The 25001-nt window shown below is 32.1% G+C and overlaps 3 protein-coding genes across 5 annotated transcripts in view; 2 read left to right on the top strand and 1 right to left on the bottom strand.

Moving 5' to 3' along the window:
• The window catches only part of LOC148598537 (uncharacterized), a 165069-nt gene that overhangs the window by 95021 nt on the left and 45047 nt on the right, over positions 1–25001 (bottom strand). The window lies entirely within an intron of this gene.
• On the top strand, positions 2562–6470 carry LOC148598542 (uncharacterized). The gene is made up of 3 exons (XM_088562033.1): positions 2562–2714; positions 3952–4159; positions 5219–6470. Exons 1-3 carry the CDS (start codon positions 2562–2564, stop codon positions 6352–6354), a joined length of 1497 nt encoding a protein of 498 aa, XP_088418159.1. The 3' UTR covers positions 6355–6470.
• LOC148598541 (uncharacterized) lies at positions 12453–21849 on the top strand. 2 transcript variants are annotated; one of them, XM_088561126.1, is made up of 4 exons: positions 12453–13020; positions 13535–13773; positions 15216–15561; positions 18661–21849. In XM_088561126.1, exons 2-4 carry the CDS (start codon positions 13639–13641, stop codon positions 19587–19589), a joined length of 1410 nt encoding a protein of 469 aa, XP_088417252.1. In that variant the 5' UTR covers positions 12453–13020; positions 13535–13638; the 3' UTR covers positions 19590–21849. The 2 variants fall into 2 exon arrangements, with proteins under 2 accessions (XP_088417252.1, XP_088417251.1); XM_088561125.1 differs by having other exon boundaries at positions 12453–13773.

The raw sequence follows: 25001 nt of genomic DNA, 5'->3' as shown, positions 1-25001 counted from the left end.
TCCAAAATCTGATTGAAAAATACTGGCAAGGATTTTTATAAGAAGCCCATTATTTTTTTGTACCAAAAAATAAACAAAAAATATAGTATTTGAAATATTAATGTTGTAATATTAAAAATTGCATGCTGGGAGTTTAATTAAGATTCTAATAATAAAAGTGTTTTTTTCAAATTCAAACCAAGAATTTTAAAAACAAAGACAGCAGCTTTTTCCCTCCTTTTAGCCCCTCATTATAAAAAGGGGTGAGGCAAAAAATTTCAAAAAAGATGTGATAAGTTTCACTTAATTTATATTTAATAAATGAAAGTCAACAGCTGCCAAAAATGATGACAACAACAACAGGGTGATATATACTGACTGAAAAAAATTGTGTAGCTGTTTAAAAATGGCAGTTCTTGATAAAGAACACTGAACTAGGTGAAAAGATAGAATGAAATCAAACCTAAGACAATCCTGAGAAACTGCTTAAATGGTCAACAGTGTTTGGTCATGTAAAGTTCTTACATAGACGGGCATAATTTCTACTTAAGGTTAAAGTGTCAGTCTCTGTAAGAAACAGGCAGTGGATGAAACATGGTATGATATATTAACCCACCACTTTGACAGTAACTTTATTATTTGAGCCATTTGATTCAAAATTTTCCATGTCATTTTGGTAAAATGAGTTACAATTTTATTGAAGTGTAATACAAGTTAACTAATTTTAAGCCCCCACCCCAAAAAAAAAAAAAGAAAAAAAAAAAGGGACAAAAAACCCTTTATTTTCTAAGAATAATGAAGGGAACCAAGGTTATAGCTATAATCAAAAGAATGTTATCCAGAGACAAAGACCAGATATGGAAAACAGACATACACACTAAAGAACACGAAGTAACTAAAGTCATAGAGTCATTGAACCAATCTGTGCACCAATTTGATGGATCGATGACCACTGACTGATTGTTCGCTGATGTATTGATGACCAATGACTGGTGACCGATCTGATGGCAGTTCTGTGAAATGACGGACGATCTGTTTAAAATATAAAAGAAATGTGAAATAAAAGTATTAATTGATGTTTAAATCTATTGCATTATGTAAATATGTATAAAATTGACAAAGAAAACAATGAAAACTGTAAAATACAGTGACCGCTCTGTGGTCACGTGATGCAATCACCAGTTAAATGGATCGGTTTGACAGATCAATGACTGACCGGGAACTGATCAGTGATCGATGACCGATTGCAAATGTTGTTGCATGGATTGGCTTAGATACCGTAAATACAAAGTAACAAAAGCAAATGAGCAACCATGAGGAACATGGACCAGGTGCACCTGTAAGGTAACATTCTATTGAAAAATTTTCAAACATATCCAGTGATGCAGAGATCAAACAGTGTCAGTGGTTATTTCAAAAAGAAAAGACTTCTTTGAGTAATATTGGTAAGAACAGTAGGTTTTAGACATGCATGTTTTAGATTTTTCCACTTTGCCCAAATCTACGCAAACTCATACTGAAAGTATAAAAAACTACAAACATTGTAAAAGGGTTCTGAACCCTGTAAACACTAAAAACCATGTATGCAGAGTGAAAAAAGTGCAGAGAATCACGTCACAAATCTTCACTCTTCAATACAGTAGAGTATAAGGTCACCTGTAGGTCCAGTATTACACAAACTTAATCCTGAGAAACAAAGATCTAGGATTAAAGATTAATCCACAGAAACATAAGTCGTTCATTTGTATTGGTTAAATATTGAAAGTCTTATTAATCCTATACTTGGACCATATACAATGATACAACAGTGATTAACATGAAAAGAATTGCTGAACTGGTGCTCTAAAACAGAATATGATGTAATAACTTCTATGACAGTTGGCTACAAAGTTCTACAATGTCAAAGTAAGGTTGACATTGTTGTTTTACTTAGGTGTTCTGTTCCTGGACTTCTTGCTTTTTGGAAAGATTAAAAAAAGCTGGGCATGCAAAGGTTATCTATATGTTTGGTCAAAACTGACTGATTTTACCTACAGGAGATTGACCAAATGCAGAATTAACAAGTAGCTAACCATCAGAGAATGTATTAGTGGCAAAGTTGGAGACCATTGAAAACCTAGAGAATTTGTACATCCTCATAACATTTCACAGGTAGCCAAAAGGAATTGCCCTGGAAATTCAACTAATCTCATTATAATCTCATTGACAGTTTAGAAGACCATAGTATATGTGAAAAAGTAAGACAAAATATAGGATTAAGATGTGTTTGGGTAAGGAATAATAAGAAAAAAAACAAAATTGTACACCCATGGAGAAACAAAGTTATGAATCTCAACTGAGGGAAAGGCAGCTTATTCATGGAAAGGACAGAGGCTATACCATGTGCTTTACTAGGCCTTTAGCACCAATAGGAATTACCAGCATTATCTTTAAATAATGTACAATAACCAAGAGTAAGATATCTGAAGAAATATTTGGAAGAAAATAGAAAAAAAGTGTAGCTATGCAAACATTACTTGAAGGGACTGTTGTTAGTGAAACTGCAATAAAATTTCAATTTCTACCAAAATTTTGATTGACTAATGCCGAGAGAAGTTAAAATGAATGAGGTACAAAGAATAGTCCTGCAGCGCCATTTTAGGCAGCTCTCCAATGACCTGATAATGACGGATGACTTCCTTGGAGCCATGTACCAGAGGAAGATCTTTGAGAGGAATATGATAGAGCTTATTAAGGTCTGTTAATGAAACTATACATATTTTTTCAAGAACAGTTGCTATATGGTCCCTGGACATGATCCATGAAACTTCTTGATGGATCAATGACTGGTAACTGACTACTTGCTGACAGGTCGATAACTGATGACCGGTGACATATCTGATCATTATCCATTCATGTAAATTTGCAGCTCAAAGAAATTGTTCTCTTCCTTTAGTAGTATAGAAGATGCAATACATTTGTTTATGAAAAAAATTCAAATTTGACCCCCACCAACACATTAATAAATCAATTGCATTCTGTCTTCAGACATTTTTTTTCGTGAATAGCCCTGACAGGTACTCAGTTCCACCAATATCACAGATAATGGTCATCTTCCATCTCATTGAGCAGAGGATGCTTACCTACCTGGCCATGGTCAATGACACAGTTTTCAGTGAATTTTGTTTTTAAGTATTTTAGTTATTTCATATTTTTTATTGTTTTTGTGTCTACTTCTTTGTCTGGTTGTTGTTCCTGGATTGCGTTCTTTTTTTATTAATGTTCTGATACTGGTTCCCTTGATTGTCCTTTCAATATTAAGTACTTCTCTGTTTAAGAATCAGGCAAAATGTGGGAAAGGTGTTTCACATGAAGAAAGAACACAGAAATTTTATGCCATTATCCAAGTAATTTCACCTAATGACCTCTAGAAAAAAACCATCGAAGGGTTTGTAAAATTTCCATTTTAAGATATTAATAGGTAAAATTTAGTTGCAATACACTACTGAAAATTATGGCGGGAAAATTTAGATAAACAGTAAAAATATATCTATGTCATACATGCTTCATGATAATTTTAAAAAGCTTTTCGGTTGTTTTCTAGATGAATTGAATGTATTTGAGGTATAAAATACCAAATTGAGAAAAATGATGTGCCACTAATCTTGCCTGATTCTTACACCAAATGGCACTCAAGTATTTGTCTTTCCTTCAGTCATCTATGCAAAAAAATGGATCTATATTTTTTTTTTAGAAGTTGATCATAACATGCTTTTAGTAAAACTATCAACTTAAAAATCATGTAGTGCAATGTTCCATACCTTTCCATCACCCTAAAGTTTTAATGCTTGCTGCCAAAGCTAAAAGATATTGAATACTTAAATGTTCAACTACATTTTAAACTCATGAGAAAGTTTAAAACACAATATAATAGAAATATCAATGTGAAAATGTAAAGATTTTATAAATGTATTGACTCCCAAACAATTTTAGGCTGAGAAGACACAAAGTGAACAAGTAATCAAAGTCTTAGAACTTTTACCCAAACGAGGACCAGATGCATTTGATAATTTTGTGGAGATAATAACAGAAAATTATCCCTGGCTGGCAGCCATGTTGGAGAGTAGTTATAAACAGGAATCCACGAAACACCAACAAACAACAATGAGAGCAGAGTCTTACAAATCAGACTTCTTCAGTGGTAAGATAATGTGGTTAAAAATCAGGGTTAATTGTTCTGTCATCAAAAATAATCTATGTAATTTTCAACACTCATCTGTTTTTTTTATTGAGAATTTTATATTTTTGCCTTAAATTTGGCTTTCTTTCTTAAGAAGGTAGACCTAGGGTAAGGGACAACTCCTGAAATAAGTGATATGTTTATGTGATATTCAATTTCACCAAAGCCTATGAAGCTTTCATTTGAAACAGAATGAAATCAGTCCAAGTTGCCTTGATTCTCACATTATATTGATGTAAGATGCTGAATACAAACGTTCCAATGATTGTTAAGAGTTGTGTCCTTTACCCTAGGTCTACTTCCTTAAAGTTTGCTATAAACATTATTATTGGATCAGGACTTTTATTCCATGGCTAACAATCTTGATTGTTTTTAAGCATACACAGATGTTTACTTGCTCATACATTTGCACGTATCAAATTTTCCATGACTTATGTCATCATTACCCAAGGCTTTACAATCTAGCACAATTTATCAGTGGGGAAGATGTGAAAACAAACTTTCATGCTTCTTATCTGGGAAACCCAAAAGTTTATTATTACTAACTTGTCAAGAAAAACTTAAGGTCCAGTCTACATAAAATTCAGACACTGACTATTGTAGAGATGATTCATGGTTTAGAAAAACCCACAGAAAAAACAATGCTTTTCAGTCTACATATTCTATACTTTTACATACCAATATAGTCCTTGCTGTATTAAGAAATGTATTTTTGAGAACAGCATTTATTCTTCTTCACTAAAGTCAACCAAATCAAGAACAATAACTCTTGCAAAGTGTCAATTTCACATACACTCTAAGTAAATTTTATCTTAGAAGTGTAACAACTATGAGACTAGCTATGTGGTCTGTAACTGTTTCTGAATGTGATAGGAACATGATAAAAGTGACTTTGGTGGTGTTCGATTTGCAAGAATCACTCATCGTCTTATTTTTTATTATTTTTTTTTTAAAAGACTGCTATTAAACAATACTGAAGAGATTGAGTAAAACTACCATTAATTGTTGTCATCTTTTCAGAAAGGGCAGAGTCTGTACGATTTTCTGATTGTTACTTGGAACCAGAGCCAGATATAAAAACAAAGGTTGCATCTTTTGTTCACAAACAGTTTGGACAAAGCAAACGAATATCTGAAAATGATAAAAAGGCAATGTTTCGTTGGATGTCAGGTCAGTTACAGCTGGAACGTAAACGGTGTTCCTCCGCAACCAGCCGAGCATCAACAATCATGCCCGCTCCTGTAATGGTTGATGTGGGGGTTAATACTGATATGTTGTCTTCGGAAAAATCTGACCTTGATATGAGTCAAGTACAAACTAGGGTAAAGAGAATCTATGAAAAAATTCAAAATATCAAATCAAATTCAAAAAATGACAATAATCTGAAGGTTAGTAATGGGATTAGTATTAAGCCTAAAACTCCTAATGGGGTCAATGGAGAAAGGCCACATTTGACACCAGCTAACCTTGACAACATTCTAAGTGAACTTGATTCCATGGTTGAACGTATTGAAAAACTTGAAGATGAGGTGAATAAATGTCATGTGATGCTAAATGATAAGGATAAGAAGTTGTCGCTTTCATTACATATCTATGACCTGTCACTGACAATTAAACAACGAGATAAAGATTTACAGCAAGAAAAACATAAGAGTGAAAAAATGTTGAATGAACTTTATGAGTACTCTAAAAAAGTCAATCAACTTGAACACTGTAAGTCTAACCAGAAAGCAACCATTGATAGCCAAACTGATGAAATTGAAAAGTTGAAATCTGAAAAGGACAAATTCTCAACTCAAGTAGCTCATTATGAGAAGCTTTCAATGATGCACAGTGAAAAACAGAAGACATTAGAAAATTTAAAGAGTATGGTGCGAGATTTACAAAATTCACGTGATGTAATGCAACAATCCAGAGATTATGAAAATCCTCGTACTAATAACCGCATGTCTCAAGAATCAAGAAGTAGTGTTAGGAAGACCAATGGAATTATGGGTAAATCTATACAATCAAATTCATCGCCCGTTCGTCCAAGTGTTAGTCGTCGGGGACAAATTGATGAAAATCCCCATTCAACAAGTCCTACAAGACGTTACACATTCAACAAATCTCCACAATACAAGAGAAAGACAAATAACTCAATCTATAAAGTTTGATAGCATGTACAAATTGTCATGAAATTATAGTTACATTTTTGCTTAATGAGTATGAAAACATGTTTTCATTGAGTAGCTAAAATGGATTAATTATGGGAAGGCTATATGCCCTCGAGTTAAAGAAAAGTACATACAGAAAACTCAAATATTAAAATTTTTCAATCCATATCATAATTAGACTCTAGGTTATTAAATTTAAATAACATAAAGAAACATCTTATGAGTTTGGGATCACAGGAGGTATTTCAACAAACTTAGGCAGAAAATATATCAGTTTATATATGTGAAAGTACATGCTGAAAGAGGCAGGATGATTTTCTCCACATAAAAAAATACTTCAAACTGAATTTACTCTAACAAGCAACTTGAAGCCTGTTCCCAATCCACAAAAAAAAGTTGAAGTACAAAAGTTTCATAACTCCTGTAAAATTTGTTTAATCAAAATGGCAGTTCAATATGATAAACTACAAAATGGTGACTAACCATCCTACAAAATCTGTCAAATGGTTTTTGAGGAGTTGGGTCCACAAGTGTGACTGTACAGACACACAGACAGACACTGGTATTTCTATGTCCTTTTCCGCATAGCGGCAGAGACAAAAAAGATAAGCTGGCAATTAAAAAAGAAAGATTAAACAGTTATTCATTGACACACAACATGTTTTTCCTAGGCTGTGTGTGAACTTAAATTTAGTTTCTAAATGCATGATGTTTTATTTTCATTCAATTCAAATGAATGATGGATGTCTGTACATGGTGCTCTTCTTATTTGCTTACTGCACATTTCAACTATAAATTGAATTTGTTTTGGTTGATTTTGGCAAGTATCTTGTATGAACAGCACAACAAAACTTAAGACCTAAGGTAAGGGATATAACTCTTGAAATCAGTGACATGTTTGTATCATATTCAATTTCATCAAAGCCTATCAAGCTTTCATTTCAAACAGAATGAAATCTGTCCAAGTTACTTTGATACTTATGATTGATGTAAATTGTTGGATACAAACATTCCAATGATTTGTACAAGATTTGTGTCCCTAATACTATACATGTACCTCCTAGAGAGTTTCTGACAAGTTGTACATGTACTAAACAATCATTTTCAATGTCTATTTAATTTTTTATTCATTTATAATTAATGAATTATAATTTATTAATAATATAAACATGACACATATGTTATCTAATCTGTAGAATTAAAATAACCAACCAAACAATATAATTGTCATGCTTAAAATTCAGTGACGTAAATACAATATATATTAAGACAGTAAATCAAAATTAAATGTCCTAAATTTGAAGATTTTGAAATCTTTTGTTTCTATTTGTTTATAAACTTAACACTGTTTGTTTAGAAAACTAAAATCACAGCTGTTCCTTGTGAAAGATTGAATAATCAATACTTTTGCAATGAATTTTGAATGTTCTAAATTATACTTGAAGTTAAGGAATGAACTCGTAATCATTCTGCATTACAAAATACTTGGAAAGTCCCATATTTCTATATGAAAAAAGGGTAATACATGTACATGTAACAACTATTAAAAAAAAATCAAATTATTTTAAACTAATACAGCATCAAGTAAAATTTAGGGCTGATTTAATTGAGCAATACTTCACAGCATTTGAAAACCCAATACACTTAAGTACCATTCTGTGCAAGAATCAGGCAAGGGGTGGCACTTCATATTTCTCAATTTGGTCTTTTTTGCCTCAATCATATTCAAATACATCTAGAAAACATCTATTAAGCTATTTAAATTCCTCCTGAAGCATTGGTGACATGGATATTTTTTGACTGCTTATATAGAAAAAAAAATTGGGAAAATTTTCAAGCCAGTTTTTCATAGTGCATTCCAACTAAATTTGACCTATCAATATCTTAAAAAGGCAAACTTTACCAACACTTTGACAGTAATTTCTTGAGGTTATGACGTATAAATACTTTGATAATGCAATAAAATATCTGTGCATTTTTTCTTCATGTGCCATACCTTATACACATTTTGCCTGATTCTTACATGGAGGAGTACTTAGGTATTAACATTAGGAATTATTTCAAATAATTGCCAAGTGTATACATCCGCAAAGACACAACTTGACATAAAGTTATCAACGTAGTTCCAATAATTCAATTGTAATTATTATGTCTATGTCCTTTTCAGGAAATCAAACACTGCATTTTTTAAAATCAGTTCTAAATAAGAATACCAAGACTAAAGCACACTTGTAAATGACAAGGTATTCTTTTTTGATGGAAGACAGCCACAGGTTTTAGAGAATTCACCTTAGGCAACTACTATTTCAATTCTAATATTTTCATCTACAGAATCTCCAGGGTTATAATTTTGTTAATGAAAAGAGTATGATTATAAGTTTAATTGAAATAAATGCTAATTAAAACAAGCAACTCAACTCATAGCCATATGTCCCCCGCCACTGCAAAAAAAAAGAAAAAAGTTGGAGAACAAAAGTCCCATAACTCCTGTAAAATTTGTCGAAATCAAAATTGCTGCACAATATGGTCAACTACAAATAGTGACTAACAATCCTACAACATTTTTAACAAAATCTGTGAAGAGGTTTTTCAGAAGTTCACCTGTGTGACTGGATGGATACCAGTATTCCTATGCCAGAGCTTGCCGAAACTACGCAGACTTTTTGTATCTGATTAGAACTCTAACAAATAGGCTTCTGGAACAGGGTTATGTTGCTACAAAATTGAAGTCATCACTACAGAAGTTCTATGGTCGTCATCATGAACTTGTGGATCGTTAAGGTGTATCCATCTGCACCATGAAAACTGATTTATTCAATGGGTCATAGTTTTCCTTCCCTCGTTTCTCTACCCCAGACTTGACTTTTTATGAGCAACTCGGCGGGTGTTTCTAGAAAAGCAGAGGACGCTTACCCTACCGGTGCACCTGGTCCATGCTTCCAGTTTTTAGTGGAGTTCGAGTTGCTCATTTGCTTTTGTTACTTTGTATGTATGATTTTAGTTACTGTATGTTCTTTGTTGTGTATGTCTGTTTTCCATGTCGGGTCTTTGTCCCTGGATTACATTCTTTTGATTACCGCTATAACTTTGGTTCCCTTGATTACTCTTTCTCTTCCGCAGAGTGGTAAGGGACAAATAAATTGATTCAATATAATTTACATATGCAAAACAGACAGACAGACAATGCTTAACAAGTACATTCAAGAGTGCAAGAAAGCAAACTACAAATGTATGTGATACAAATAACCTAACAAAATCTACAGGTACAAATAACCTAACAAAATCTACTGGTACGAGAACACAATTAATTCCCCTTGGTTTTTCGTTGAATATGAATATAGTTCCAACTTTGGTAGTAGGTACCTTTCACATTTTTTCATATTTTTACTGGAAACTTATTTGCTGAAGTTTTGCCTCTAATTGGTAGAAAATAGGTTAAAATTACATGGGATTTTTTTTTATTCATCAAATCTGACTAAAAGTTGTGCTTTGGTTCAGTGGGAGGTTAAAATTTAGGACTTTTAACTCAGTTCATTTGTCATGTTTACCCCATTTCCAAATTATATGTATTAATTTTAGAAAATGATGGTGAAATTTTCTACAATTTATATATAAAATCCTGTTTGTACATATCTTTAGGCCAGAGAAGTTTATTCAGTTTGCGCCGGTGGAATTTTTTAAATCTGCTGAAATGTGTATATTGAAATGCACTTTAATTAATTGCGGTCTCATGCCTACTGGTACAAATAACCTAACACAATCTACTGGTACAAATAACCTAACAAAATCTACAAAGAAACTAAATATCATAGATTTGTATTACATAAATAAAAATGTATATTGATCCACTGAGGTGGAGAAAACTTTGGTGTTAGATAATATTCCTTCAACTCCCACAAGCATGACAAAATATTAGTCCATGTAAGAATCATGGTGAAGATTATTTTTCCACAGTAAATGAAAAAATGATTGCCTTTAAAAAAACAGGCTTCTATTATAAACTTTCAGGGCAATAAGTCTACCCTTTTCTTTTTAAATACTTACAAAAAACATCTATTAGGCTTTTGATGTCTCTTATGGTTACAATATTTTCCTTATTTTACATGAACATTACATAGACATGTAATGAAATTGTTTTGGCTGTGGATGTCTCCAATATATACATTGTATATATCATTTCTACTGAAAAAGAACTTGATATATATAGACAACTTAACTGTTCAACCATAAGTCTTTAACTCAAACTTGATCCTAACTGGGCAGATTTAAACAAAACATCTCAAATCTGTGCAAAAAACTATTTCAACTACTATCCTCAAACACCAATTTCAATGATTTTTGTTATGAATTTAAAGAAACCATATCATCAATCTTTATTAGTCCTCAGCATGGGGCTAGTGCGGTAAGTCACAGAATGTTTCTCTATTAAATTAACTCGAAACTCAACAGATGTTTTTTTTTAAGATATTGCTCTTATGATTTTGGAAAATCTTCTGGTTTCAAAAGGAAAACTAAAAAAAAGCCCTTAAACACTCCAACAACTAAAGTTTGCTTTCAACACTTAACACTTTCTTTTAGACATTCAACTATTTTATTCAAAATTGTAATGGACCAGTGGAACATAATATTATTAATAGGATAATCAACTGGGAAAAGTGAATAACCGAAATATTATCACAAGTGCCGAAGAATGCCTAGATTTAACAAGTTAAATCCTCAAGCGTTCTCGGTACGAGTGATAATATTTCGGTTATTCAGGATAACCAATTGATTATCATATATAGATTTTCTTCATAATTTATCGATATTTTCAATATGAACTCTGAATTCTGTGATTGGCGGATTGATATCAAAGTTGTGACGTTTCGGCAGGAGAAAGCGAGAGAGTGAAATCACCGAATTTATTTCACTGTGTGAATTATCAAAATTTATTACAAGGGGAACATTTGATAAAACACTGCTATCCATATAATAAAAAATTTAATCCACACATCAAAACTGCACTGGGTGAAAGGAAAAATGGAGTCCCAGAACACATATTCAGCCTGTTGAAACACAATTTTACTTCTAAATCAATGATCAATTTGATTTTTTTTTATTGAAACTTAAAAAGATCATTTTGAAGATTTGTTAAGAATAAAGGTTACAAGATTTCTTAAAAGTTAGGTTAAAAATAGGGTATCCCATTATATGATACCCACCACATTTCAAACAACTTTTGGGGGCAAAAATTGCTTAAATTTGCCATAAATTTTGTGTCAATATTCTGATCAAAACTCACAAGGAAACTTGAACTTGGACTATATGAAATTTGACTAAGATCCTTCAATATCTTCTTAAGTCTTTATCTGAATCATAGGGGACAGACAGACACACAACTTTTCATAGGGTCTATCAAAAATCACTCGGGTGTGGCGGGTATAAAAAGGTACATTTATACCAAAGTAAGAGAGACAGACAAAATGGGTTCACCTTTGGCAACAAACGTTAAACAAGGATGTGTTTAGGCTGTCAACTGGACATCCCCATGCTGTCAAACAGAAAGTTGAAGTCTAAGCCTGAAATGAAAACCCAGGTAATATCCATACAACTGAAAATCTTGTATCAAAGTATCAAGTGGCTTTGACAAGGGGTTGCAGACAAAATTGTCAAGAAAAAAATGTGATAGGCAGATGGAAGAACAGACAGACAGACATTAACAATAAATCTGTGACCAAAGGGAGAGGGTATAGGCTTTCAAATCAAACACATAAAGTAAACAGATAAAACCTTACTAAACATTATTTATTAGAACATCAGAAAAAAAAAAATCATCTAAAAAAAATAATACCAAGATTATCTCATAGTCACTGACTGATTAATACCCATATTAAGCATATTCAAATTGGAAATTCCAGTTAAATCAGATAGGGACTATATATATTTAACATATACTGTAATAAAACACAAGGCCAAAATTTTATATGATATCATCTCCATGTCAAGTTCTAACAAGTTAAAAAAACATGACAGAAAGATTTAAACTCAATATACTTTACAATTTAATTGTTTTATCTTATTTGAATGCACATGTTAAATACAATACGGTTACGCCATATACCCTTTTAAAAAGAAACGAAAAAGGAGTTTATCTGACATGCCAGGGTCACATTAGAACATATTTGATTCCTTGTGTACATATAACACAGCTGATAAGACAACTTGGACTGAATTTAAATCCTTTAAAATGACCAGCAATTGCTTAGGATAATTTATGACCATTCAAAAGACAATCTATCATATGGAAACATATATATCTAACTAGGAGCGATAAGATCACTTATTCATTGAAGTTAACAAATTGTTTGACAATATTTTGTTGTATAATTTGAAGTTACACGTTTACATGGTTGTGTATGTTATTGCAGAAATCTATTGTCTGGTGATTTTTTTTTTATAACTTGTGATTTAGATCTGCGTAGTATTTCCACAAGAAGGATTTTCAAGATGAACTTATTTAGTAATTGATTTCATGTGTTGTGAATTTCAGGAGTTAAACACATGTGACAGATCTTTAACTGGATTAGGTCAACAGTTATTTGGATTGGAATTTTCATTTTGAAGAAGAGGACATTTCTGAAAATGTTCACTAAGTGCATGATGTTGGTTCAGGAAAAGGAGATTTAAGTAAATACCTTTCATTCTGCAGATTACTTAACTAAGGGTAAAGGTTATCCTTCAGACCAAAAAAAAAAGCTTCATGGAATAACTGATACCATCTGCTATCTTAAATATTGAGCTTTTTTTCTAGAAAAGCAAAAATAAAGAGACTTCTGAATTGCACTTTACAGCAGCGTAAAAAAATTTTGAGGACTTTGTGAGTAATAAACTGGCCTCATAAATGGATTACATCAGAATATCAACTGTAGGTGTCTGTGTAACCACAATCTTTGTCAAGTGGATGAACTTATGAGGAGACACTTTCTAAAATGCTCAGGGTTGTATTTTTTGCTCATGAGATTAAGACAAGACTTTTATACTATTCAAGCACACACTGAACTTAGTTAAACCTTAACAACAAGAAATAAGAAGTGTCATTCATTAATTACTTTATTCAAATGGTGCAGCATCATAATTGTAATTAATATCCCTACCAAGTTTTCAAAACCAGTGCCATGGCAAAATTTAATTTTTATTTTAGATTCTAGTCAATTACATTGCACTGTGTTCAAAAAAGAGTATAAATATAGCCAATTTCTAACATACCCTACTTACAAGAAGAGTGATTCTGCAAAAATATTGACAATGGATTCTGCTCAAAGAACGGTCCTTATTAACAATCATATGGAATTAGCCAGGGATATAGTGACTACTGAAGATTTCCTTGGGATATGTTACCAGCAGAAACTGTTTGATACAAACCTTATTGAAATCATTAGAGTGAGTATGAACTTTATTATAGGTGAATCAAAGGACTGCTTACTACCATAATAATATTCAAAAAGTCTGGCTGATTATAAAGACAAAATTGGAAATTACTGCAGCTAAACACCCTTCTTTTAGAATTTCTGGATCCACCAGTACCAATGCAAGCCAGTTTTTTTTTAATCTTAACTAAATGGATTGATGGTTCACAACCTATTATAAATTTTGGCATAACTATAAGTGTTGAAATGGTTAAATTTGCATTTAGGTAAACTGTTTTACATATGTAAGTTTGATTTGGTTATTTCAAAACTTTGAAGGTGAATATGATGCATGACTCCTCCAAAATAATCCACAATGTAAATGAGGATGCTTATGCATTGAAATCAGAGAAATGGGCATTGTAATTATGTAAAGATCAAGGTAAACCCCTCCAATACCATTCAATTACCCTCAGGTATAAAACTCATATTGCATGTTGTTGCGCTAAGGCATACACCCATTCATGAACTTGATATTGAACAGCACCCAAAATAGCAGATAATGTATGTCTATTATATATATAAAGCCACACACCAAATTTGAAATTAGTCAGTCCATTGGGAATTGAGATTTTTGTAACAAAAATCTTCTTTATCATTTCATTTAATGAAAAATGGCAAAGTCCAACACAGTAGTGATACCGCCACTTTCAATCACAATATAAGAAAAATAAACTAAGTCCTTGGTAAACAGGAAGTTGTCAAATTTTTCCAAAAATAGATCTACGGTATGGCATTATACCTGCAGATAAAATGTGCTGAAATTTCTAGCCACTGTGATGCAACTAGTCATTGAGAAACCTGATGGAAAAAAACTGTTGCAGACACACAGAAACATCGACAAGGGTAAAACAGTTAACGCCCCTCTCCTTTGGAGCAGGGGTATAAATATAGGAAGACTATGAATAAAAGATGCTTGTTCATCTAAGCATACAGGGTCAAAATTCCTTTTTATATCTACATGGAAGTGTTCCTACAGATTGTAAGTGTGGGATTATTTATACCTCTGGATAAATATTATTGAAAGGGAGTTTTATAGTGTGGAACATGCTTTACTCTGAATTGACTCTTATTAATGATTTTAAGTTGAAAGATTACTAGTAAATAGCAAGACTACTGAGCAGACTAAAAAGGATCTGATCAACTTATTAACCTGATAAATGTGTGACGCACAATACAAGAGTTGTGATAAACCCTAACATTAAAGAAAAGATCTACACTTTAAAGAGTTCTGTTATTAGAATATAAGAAATATTAGAATTAATCTTAGCTAACATTCCATTACAGAGCTCCTATCCATTTGTTTATGTTTTTGGCATATAATAATGTAAACCAGTCTCTACAACATGATTTTGTTACATGCATCTTTGGACACAATGTATCAATGCCATATATAATTGAATTATTTCACTTCAGGCACAGCCAGGAATCAAAGCTCAAACATTTAAAATGCTTGAACTCCTACCTACACGAGGACCTGACGCTTTTTATAAGTTCCTCAAGATCATTGAACCAGAGTACCACTGGCTTGCATCCAAACTCAAAGCTGACCTTGAACAGGAAGTTAGCAAAGTGCCGAAAAAAGAGCTATCAATTGTCGCGACATCTGCAACTATACAGCATCAACTCACTAATGGCAGTGCCACAGACCGAAGCCAAAAAGATGTTGAGATGATATCAGTAGCAACACAGAAAACACAACTTTCAATTATCACTCAAAACAATCATTTGCCTACCAGATCAGTATCACTGACTGAACCTCGTAAGTTTTTGTAACAATATAAGACATATAGCTTGTCAAGATACTCTACAGGTACATGATTTTGTATTGTGTATATTGGTAACTCAATTACTCTCCTTTTCATGATTTTACTTTTATGCATAAAAAAAACTAGTGGTACAAAAACACATGTACCACTGAAACATGTCATTCATAACAAGATCTGATGACATAACAATCACTCCCAATGTTTTGACAGATATTTTGGAATATCCTGTCATGTACAACAGATAGAGAAATAAGTACAGATTACTGATAATCTACATGTTAAGCAAGCTTAAATTCCCTACCCTCTTTTATGATTAAAATAAATGTTCAATTATCTCCCTTTACAAACTTCTAATTTAAGTGATTTTACCAAATGTACTTTATCTATAGGTTTTTCTAGAACATCGATCAGTGAGTAAAGTTTATAGTATACCAACTGACATATAATGCATACAGTTTTTTTTCCTTTATGATTTTGATATACCAGAAATGTAGAGGGCTGAGGGGGGTCTGGATACTTGTATTAAATCAAAGTACTCATGTACTGAATCAATTTATATCAATCATTTGAAATTTTACCCCTCAAATAATTGTCAAATTGCAAAAATATGATAAATGGGATAAAAGGAACGTGTGGGGAATGAATTCAATTGTATGTAAACACAAACTTATATATACTGAAATCTTTCATTTTTATTTCTCTTAAATTCACCATTCTGATTACCAAGGACATTTAATAAATATAAAACAAAATTTGTGATACATTGTAGCAATGCGCTAGTTAGCAATATATTCAGGTTTGATGTTGCTTCACATGGAACATCTAGATGAATGAACACAAAACTCACCAACATACTGCATAATTGTACTACAAACTACTGCCTTTCCCAGTTTCTTAATTTTCAAGTCGGAATTGAATTTAAACATTTCCAGGTCAAAACCGTTAAATCATTCAAACTTATGCAACAGTCATTGAAATAAAGCATGTCCTTAGATAAATGTCCCTCTAAACTAGCTACATTTCTCATTTGATAAGCTACATAGCTCAAATCCTAAAGTTATCGCATAGACACCTATGCCTTATGTAATCTGCTTAGATACTAGGCACCTAGTTCCAGACACATACATTAACTTAAACGCCAAAGTCTTAGGATAGAGTTTCAACAATTATGTCTTATGAAACACTAGCCATACACTTTTAGGGCCCTAAAGCACCTATAGCTCTATGATCATAACACATGGCCAAATAACAAAATATAATGACTACTGTGAAAGTACTTTTATTCATGGAAAACAATTTTCATAGTAAAAGGGAAAAATGATCAGTTCCTCAGATTCCTGAAATAGTGGATTTCACAACTCTATCATACAAACAAATGGGAAATTTTCTTTTTCATTGGGAACCAAACTTGGTGGTTTATTAACCCATTTAATCCACAAACATTGATACCCCACGAATAATTATACATTCATAGTATTACATAAATCAATATCACAGGACCACAGACTGAAACCATTCCTGAAAAATGCATTATTGAAATTCCTATTCATTGGTCTATCAGGAAAGTTTCATTTTTATTCGTTATCATCTGGCTTCTGATGTAACGAGGTGGTAACCATAATAAAAATACAAGATACAGTTGGTGATATATCAGGATGGTTTGGGGGGTTATGTTACCCTTTTGTTAAAAGTTTGGCAAAAGAGTGGCAAATAATAGCCTGGAACAGGGGTTATACTTCTTGCCTGGAACCTCTTTCTTTATATTGGTATCTTGTTCAAAACCATTGCCCCCTTTTGGAAAATATATGGATCCATCAGGGCCTGCATGAAATATCTGAACAATTGGTTTATACAGGTAAATGCATAGAAATAAACAGGAACTTATACGAGGTTAGAGGTCAACTGTTTTCAATTGGATTGTTGTTAATACAAACATTTAGATCACAGTAAAAGTTGTTTATTGGGTTTGTTCATTGGCATAAATAACATAGAATTAAAAATGATATATAAGAAATACCTATAAAGTGGACCTAACTATGTGCATTTGAACCTTAATAGGGTACGTCAATATTTTTCTGTCATAGTGTAAGATAATTACAGATGCTAACAGGCTTTACAAATCTAAAGGCTCTGGCGACTGCTACATCAATTCTGATCTTCGATCTAAACTGATAACAAAATACTGCCAACATGATATATTCCTACCTAAATGTTTGTTCCAGTAAGCCATTTTAATCATGAAGCAATTATATGATCTAGTAGGATGTCAGTGTAAAAAATAAATTAAATTTTGAAAAAAAAACAAGGATTTATTTATTTGTTTATAGGTTAGCTAAACCTACACTGGTGGCGACAAAATACCCGAATATTTAAAAAGATATTACATTTAATTCAATTTGCAGTAAAATTATGAAATAAGGATAAAAGATGCTTTATAAGATTATACAGCACACCTTAATTGCAGAATAGCAATATATGAATTTTCATGCATAAATGCATAAATTCATTTTGTGTGACAGTCTTTTTTTTATCATTGATATATGAAAATGCAGGAAATAATGCTGTCATTGACAACTGCAGAAACTTTTCAGTACCATAACACTTGCCTGTTTGTTTTTGTCAAATAGTCAAATCCTTTAATAGTCATATTAGTCAAATTGATAGTCTGGCAGGTTTTGTATTTTACTTTGTCTGACCTACATTTCTTATTTAGTTATTTCTGCAAATGTTGAAAGGAAATAGAAAACAAATACATGTACTAAACTGTTGAACTGACACAAAATACTGATATCCCCAAAAACTAAGATGTCTACACAGGATAAATTCATTACACATGATTTTCACCTAATTTCAGCAAATAAATTTTGTGGAATCCACATGAACTTTATGCAAATTAAGCCTTCACCTGAACATTCATATGAATTTTTCAAATGAAAATTCATGAATTTTACAGGAAATTCACTACTTTCATGTTAAGATCATGTGAAATTCAAGTAAAGCTCAAATCGTATGAATTTCAGGTGAAAAATATCTGCCCATGTAATTCCAAATTCTACATTTTATTACTTCCAATATGATGTCTCCTTTTACAGCCTCACAAAAAGACCTCACAGACTCACCAGTAAATGGACATCTAAATGGATACCAAGTGGTTAAAAGGAAAATCGGTAATTTCATGACACAGCAATTCAGTCTGAGTCGAAAACTCTGTCAAGCTGATAAACAGGCAATAGAAAACTTTATAACAGATCAAATACGTGACGTTCAAAAACAATGTCACCAAAAAGTGAGTGAGGTACGTGATCACAGACGACTTAATGACGACATACAGAAATGGTTGCATGACACATACAAGAAGCTTGAGAGACACGTGGGTCACATTAATCAACGTGATACAATGGACGGAGGTTTCTTAGATGGTAAATCTTCTATCAAAGATATAGATGAATGTCTAAAACATTTGACGGAAAGGTGTCATAAACTTGAACATGAGGTTAAAAAGTGCCATACATTATTTGGGGATAATAATGATCACAACTATTCTCTTGCCTATCATGTGGAAAGTGTTTTAGCAGAGAAGAAAAAGTTAAAAAGAGAAATTAAAAAGTTACAACAGGAAAATGAACTGATGGTCAGTGAGAACTATGACCTTTCTTCAGCACAACAAAAACTGAAACAAGCAAATTCTTATAAGGATGTAGAACTGGAAGTTAAAGATCGGCAGATTAAAAATCTGCAAACAGAAAAACATGATCTTAAAAAGGAGATAGATAGACTGCAAAGACTACATATTCAACATTTGGAGAAAGAAAAAACTTTGTTGAACTTGCAGCAAATGGTTGAAGCATTAAAAGACCAAAATAATGAATTAGCAGATGAAACTGCAAATCTACGAATCAGAATGCAGGATGATGTGAAACGTAATTCTCCTAGGAGGTCACAAAGTATGTCAAAAACTTCAAGAGTTCAATATACAAAATATAAATCTCCAACACGAAAGAAATCGATAAGACCACAATGAAATTACTCAATTTTATCAACTTTTCTTTATATTGTTGCATGGAAAATACTATCTTCTTTCCTTATTCATATATGTATCAAGTAAAAAGAGGGAAAAAGCTAGGAAATGAAACAAAAAGAGGATTTTTTTTCTCTTAGACTTAAGAGGAAGTAAACTGTGTGAGCTATTCAGATTTAGTAAATGAATATGGTGCTGGCATCATACATAGGCTGTTCTATTGCAATATATATGAATATTATGGGATATCTTAATCAACAGGGTCTTGTATAAGTGTAAGTCTTTGTAAGAATCAGGCAAAAACCTACCAATATGACAATATAACTTTACTTAAGGATGATTTCTCTTATGAAAAGAGCACAGTATTTGATACCTGTATTACTGGATTTGCTCAGAATTTTTCAAAAGAATGTTAAAGAGTCATCTGCCCTAGAAATGATTATTTTCAGTGCATTTAAATGAAATTATAACTCAATTTACCAAAATGGTATGAAAAATCTTTTTTCCATAATTCTGATGGTGCAAATAGTCAAATTACTCTTTCAAAATGGTGTTTTCTTTCATACCAATTCTTACAGAGACTGACACATAAAATACATGCAGTGCATTATTTCATCTTACTCTGGTGTGTAATTTGTTATCAGAACTATCCTTTATAATCCTGGGTGACCATGAAGCCTTTTACTGTACTCGATGTACTTAACAGCAATTTTGTTCAAATTTGCACTTTGTTGCTCATTCATTATGTGTACAAGCTAATTCATTTGATTTTGTTTCTGTTCTTATAAATTTTATCTGAACAGAATATGAAAGCTATGACATGTGTACAGCCATATCTATCTAATTCTATACCAGAGTACTTACTTACTGCCCATTACGCCCTCTGGCGTGTGGGACAGCAACAAAGTCCTTCCACTTCTGCCTGTCATTGGCAAGCTTCTGAAGCCGTGTAGGGTCCACTCTATACCAGAGTATCCTAAAACTATCATCAACGTACTTTTATTATTTCTCTATTGTTCTTAATGCCTTATACTATTATGAGAATGGATATGGTGAATGTCAAAAAGACAACATCCCCACCAGGATGGAAAATGTCAGCTCAAAGCCACCCATCTATTTTAAGCTTCAGTCATGATTAAAAAATATACTTCTAATGAGAGCATCATGTAAAATTAAAAAAGATGTTGCAGCTAACAGAATAATGCCAGATTAAGTGGAGAACAATGAATCTCATTCTTTGGGATTCATTTTAAAGAAATAGTTTAAGAAAATAGATCATGATGCTAAGGGTCATATCATAAGTCAATATATGGACCAGTTAATTGCCCAATAAAATTATCTGGATCAAAGTGTAGCTGAGAACCATTGATTGTTTTGATGTGACTAACTACTCCATACATGTATATTGCAATTTGACTTACAGTGTTATGAACTATTTGCTATACTTTTCAAATGTAGTTTACTCAGAATATTTGCGTTGGACAAAATTATGACATCACATTCTTTATTTCGAAGTGAGGCAATCCATATCATTTCTTAGTGGTTCATGCAAAGTTATATGGACCGCAAAGATATTTAAGGAAGGCTTAAGAAAGTAAACAATGGAAAAATTTTCTTATATTTTCTGTCTTTACTTTAAAACAGCATACTGGTATTCTGTATGCATAATATGGTCTTAAACTTATATTGTGAATGTTTTTCAACTCATGTATCTTATACCCTGTGTTAACCAACAGATATTCAGGTTAGCATCAGATTAGACTGGTTTCACTAAAACAAGGCATAATGTACTATCTGTTTTTCATATATTTTGGACTAACGAATTAACTCATGAAATGCATCAATAAAATTCATATGGTACTTATGCATGTATTCCAAAAGGACATCAGATATGTAGAGAGTATGGTTTTTGTATGATTTTTGAAAACATTTATTTTCTTGCTTCTTCATATGCACATAAACTCGTTTGTCTACATTGGTCCTATCCACATGTACCCATAAGTTTTAAAACATATGGAAACATATGTTGCAATTTTTCTTGAGTACAGCATCATGTGTCCTTATTTATCATTACTGTTAATTGTGTTCAATGTTGTATCAAAGAAACCAGACAAAGAGCTTAAGAGCTTACTGTGAATTTAACAAATTATCAGCCAATATCATTGTATAAAACATTCTATTTATGTGTCAAATCATCAAAGTCATACATGATCTTTCTTGTACTTTTATGATTTACCACAATTAAACTTTTATCACTATTCAATACATGACATGTTTTATTACATGTGCCAAAAAAGGTAAAATACATTTCAGGACAATTAATTCTACCAGTTCTTCTTTACAACAACCAATCTCATTGCAAAAGAGTATTGTGCACATTTTTTACAATGCATCAGAATTACTTCATGTGTATCATAAAGTGTCTGTCTCTGTAAGAATCAAGCTGTGTGTGAAATTTGGTCAGAAGTAGCCTACCACTTTGACAGTGTAATTCTACTTTTCTAGAAAAGCAGAGGATGCTTACCCTACCGGTGCACCTGGTCCAACTCCAAGTTTTTAGTGGAGTCCGAGTTGCTCATTCTTTTGTTTTCCATGTCTGGTCTTTGTCCCTAGATTACATTCTTTGATCACCACTATAATCTTGGTTCCCTTGATTATATTTTGTACTATTCCAATCAAAGAATTTTTCTTTAACATTTCAGTAAAATAAGTTATAAGTACATTGAAATGCACAACAAACTGTCAGTGTATGGTCAGAGCAGTGAGTTTCTTTACATGAATGTTTCAGATTCTTCACATTTTGACTGATCCTCTCAAAAAACTTCAATCAATGATGATGAAGCATAAATAAGTATATAATAAGTTAGTCCTGGCATAAAATTGTAAACTAAAATAAATTGACTAATTTTTAACAAACCCTGAAAATTGAGACCTCCAAAATATTTACTTCAACAGCAATTTTACCATTTTTGTATTTGTTATTAAATCAATCTACCTAGATCCGGTAGGTAATTGTGTAAAATGGGTAATGTAGTTCAAAATATCTCCATAAAATAATTTCTAGGTTATCCCTTAAATACATTTTGTCTATTTATAGTATAGTACTTTTCTATTTTTCAACAGAAAACCCCCTTTAGTTGTATTGAGTACAAATCACTTCACAACAATTTGGGTATATTGATCTTCAACATGTATCCTCTACCCTTATCTGTAAACAGTTCCATATAACCACAACAAACTATGGAATAAACTACGAGACAAAACCTAATGCTGATAAAACATGAAGTGTATTAGTATCAGACTGGGTTATTAATGACTTTTATTGACGGGTGATTGACAATTCTCGATAGATCTATTGAAGGAAACTTCATTCAAGTAACTATATAGTTAGACCTGATACATAGTAAATATATATATATGCCAAATCATTTCAAGCCAAAGTCCAAGGCCCATAATTCTGATCCTGATAAAACTAGGGGCCCTTTGAAACTTCATATTTACTCAACAAAACAGGTCAGAAGTAAAATGGATCAACTGTGCACTTTCTTAAAAAAAACCTATGTATACCTCTAGAAATATATATGGGATTATATCAATCTCAGCCCAATGGTCACAGTAAAGAAAAATGCATAACTAAAAACCCAAGAATTTCACAGTAAAAACAAAACAATTCTCCCCTCTCACTTTCACAATTCAGCACAAAACAGCAATATTGCTTTGGAATGTGAACACTAAAAAACTACTACTAGTAATACAAAATCACTGTGTTAAAAAAGACTAGGGACCATGAGACAAATAACGGTATATACACTACACAACAGTATTTGACTTTTCAAGGTGTTATGGTAAGCTTAAAATTCAGGTAACTTTTTTTTTTAATTAGATTGAGGGACAACAAATTCTGAGCAAAGATTTCATGTTAACAGAAATTAGATATTTGGTAGAGAAGTTTCACAAAATTAATTTTAAATTCAACATTCAGAGACCTACATATTTAAATTAAACACTATTTGCTAGTTATAGACTCAGAAGCATACAAACAAGTAAATTTTGGCTTCATGAACTGATGACATAATCAGCCTATATCTTTTCTAATTATTCAGATACAGTTTCTATCTATTTTTGTTAAAAGAAGATCTGGATTACAGTGCATACAATGATGATGTTCAGGGGCTAGAGTTGGTCTTCTCTATGATTAAATCACCTGAAGCCTCAGGTAATTACCTCGACAATTGACATGATGATTTAAATTTTCCATCAGAAAATTCGCCTACAGCCTAATTCCATAGGTATTTATACTAATAATACAAAGTTTAAAACTTCTTCACAAGAGTTCTGTTGCATGAGCTATTGTCATTAATCAAGGAAAATCCAACTCAATGCCCTGAACATCATCATCATATGCATTATAATTCAAATTTAAACCTATTATTGCCAAGTTTTACTTTTAAATCACTTAATGGTTTGCTTGAGTAGTTCTTCAAAGAGAAATGTTATAAACCACCATGCTTTATACATAATACAAAAGAAACAGTGTTCATAATACAGAGACTTCATCAATGGGTAAAATTTTATACTGAGGGGATCCATTTAAAAGTACCACAGTACTGATTTCAAAGCTTGAACCTTTTTAAAGAGATTATCTTGGATATCAAATTCATGGCTGAACCAATTAAATATATATCATTAATCAACACTCCCTTTAAATGGACAATTATCTGAGCAAATATTAAGGTAATTAATTTTATAAACTGATACATGTATATGGTCCTAATAGAATAGTCAGTCCGTGGTTTTAAGTAATAAAATATAACTGACATCTACCAATATGTATAGAACAGGATAAAGCATTCAATTCCCCTGGAACTTGTATATTACTGTTGTTTTCAGGGACTTTCAGCACTTTCTTAGAGGTGTATTTACACTTGTTGAAGACCTTTTGACAATCTTTGGACATATATATACTATTTTTTTAATTTTGGTATACACTGGTGCATTTATTACATTTCATCAGTATCTATATTTTTTTTTTGACTATATAAATTGCTTAAAGTTCAAATCAAATGTACAGACTCAACAAAAACCAAGATTTTTTACAAATAACCATTCTGACACATGTATATCAAAGTTCACAAACTACGAAAAAGAAATATTTAGATCTTATATAAATGATTGACAGGATACAGCCAAACCTTGTACAGTCAAAGGGACCAGGCAAAAATGTTTCAGTTATCTGGGGTTTGAGTCATCCGAGGTCAAGTACAACCAATCAATATATTGGTCAGCGATTGAACCTGCTTTTCAGATCTCTTTACACAACTTGATGACAATCCGTATTTTTCACCATATTCTATGGAAATGATCCGTAAAATCCTGAACTTTCTGAAATTTTAACAAAGGTACTAAGGAGATATT

This window comes from Perna viridis, chromosome 14 (assembly GCF_037379345.1).
Source record: "Perna viridis isolate PV_CMFRI_1.1 ecotype Kerala chromosome 14, ASM3737934v1, whole genome shotgun sequence".
NCBI classification, from domain to species: domain Eukaryota; kingdom Metazoa; phylum Mollusca; class Bivalvia; order Mytilida; family Mytilidae; genus Perna; species Perna viridis.
The sequence above is the reverse complement of the archived record's forward strand: the minus strand, read 5'-3'. Positions and strand labels throughout refer to the sequence as shown.

Coding starts and splice junctions, on each gene's coding strand:
- LOC148598541 (XM_088561126.1), top strand. CDS start 13,639: ATGGATTCTGCTCAAAGAACGGTCCTTATTAACAATCATATGGAATTA. Junction 13,774..15,215: donor ACCTTATTGAAATCATTAGA/GTGAGTATGAAC, acceptor ATTTCACTTCAG/GCACAGCCAGGAATCAAAGC. Junction 15,562..18,660: donor AGTATCACTGACTGAACCTC/GTAAGTTTTTGT, acceptor CTCCTTTTACAG/CCTCACAAAAAGACCTCACA.
- LOC148598542 (XM_088562033.1), top strand. CDS start 2,562: ATGCCGAGAGAAGTTAAAATGAATGAGGTACAAAGAATAGTCCTGCAG. Junction 2,715..3,951: donor ATATGATAGAGCTTATTAAG/GTCTGTTAATGA, acceptor AAACAATTTTAG/GCTGAGAAGACACAAAGTGA. Junction 4,160..5,218: donor CAAATCAGACTTCTTCAGTG/GTAAGATAATGT, acceptor TCATCTTTTCAG/AAAGGGCAGAGTCTGTACGA.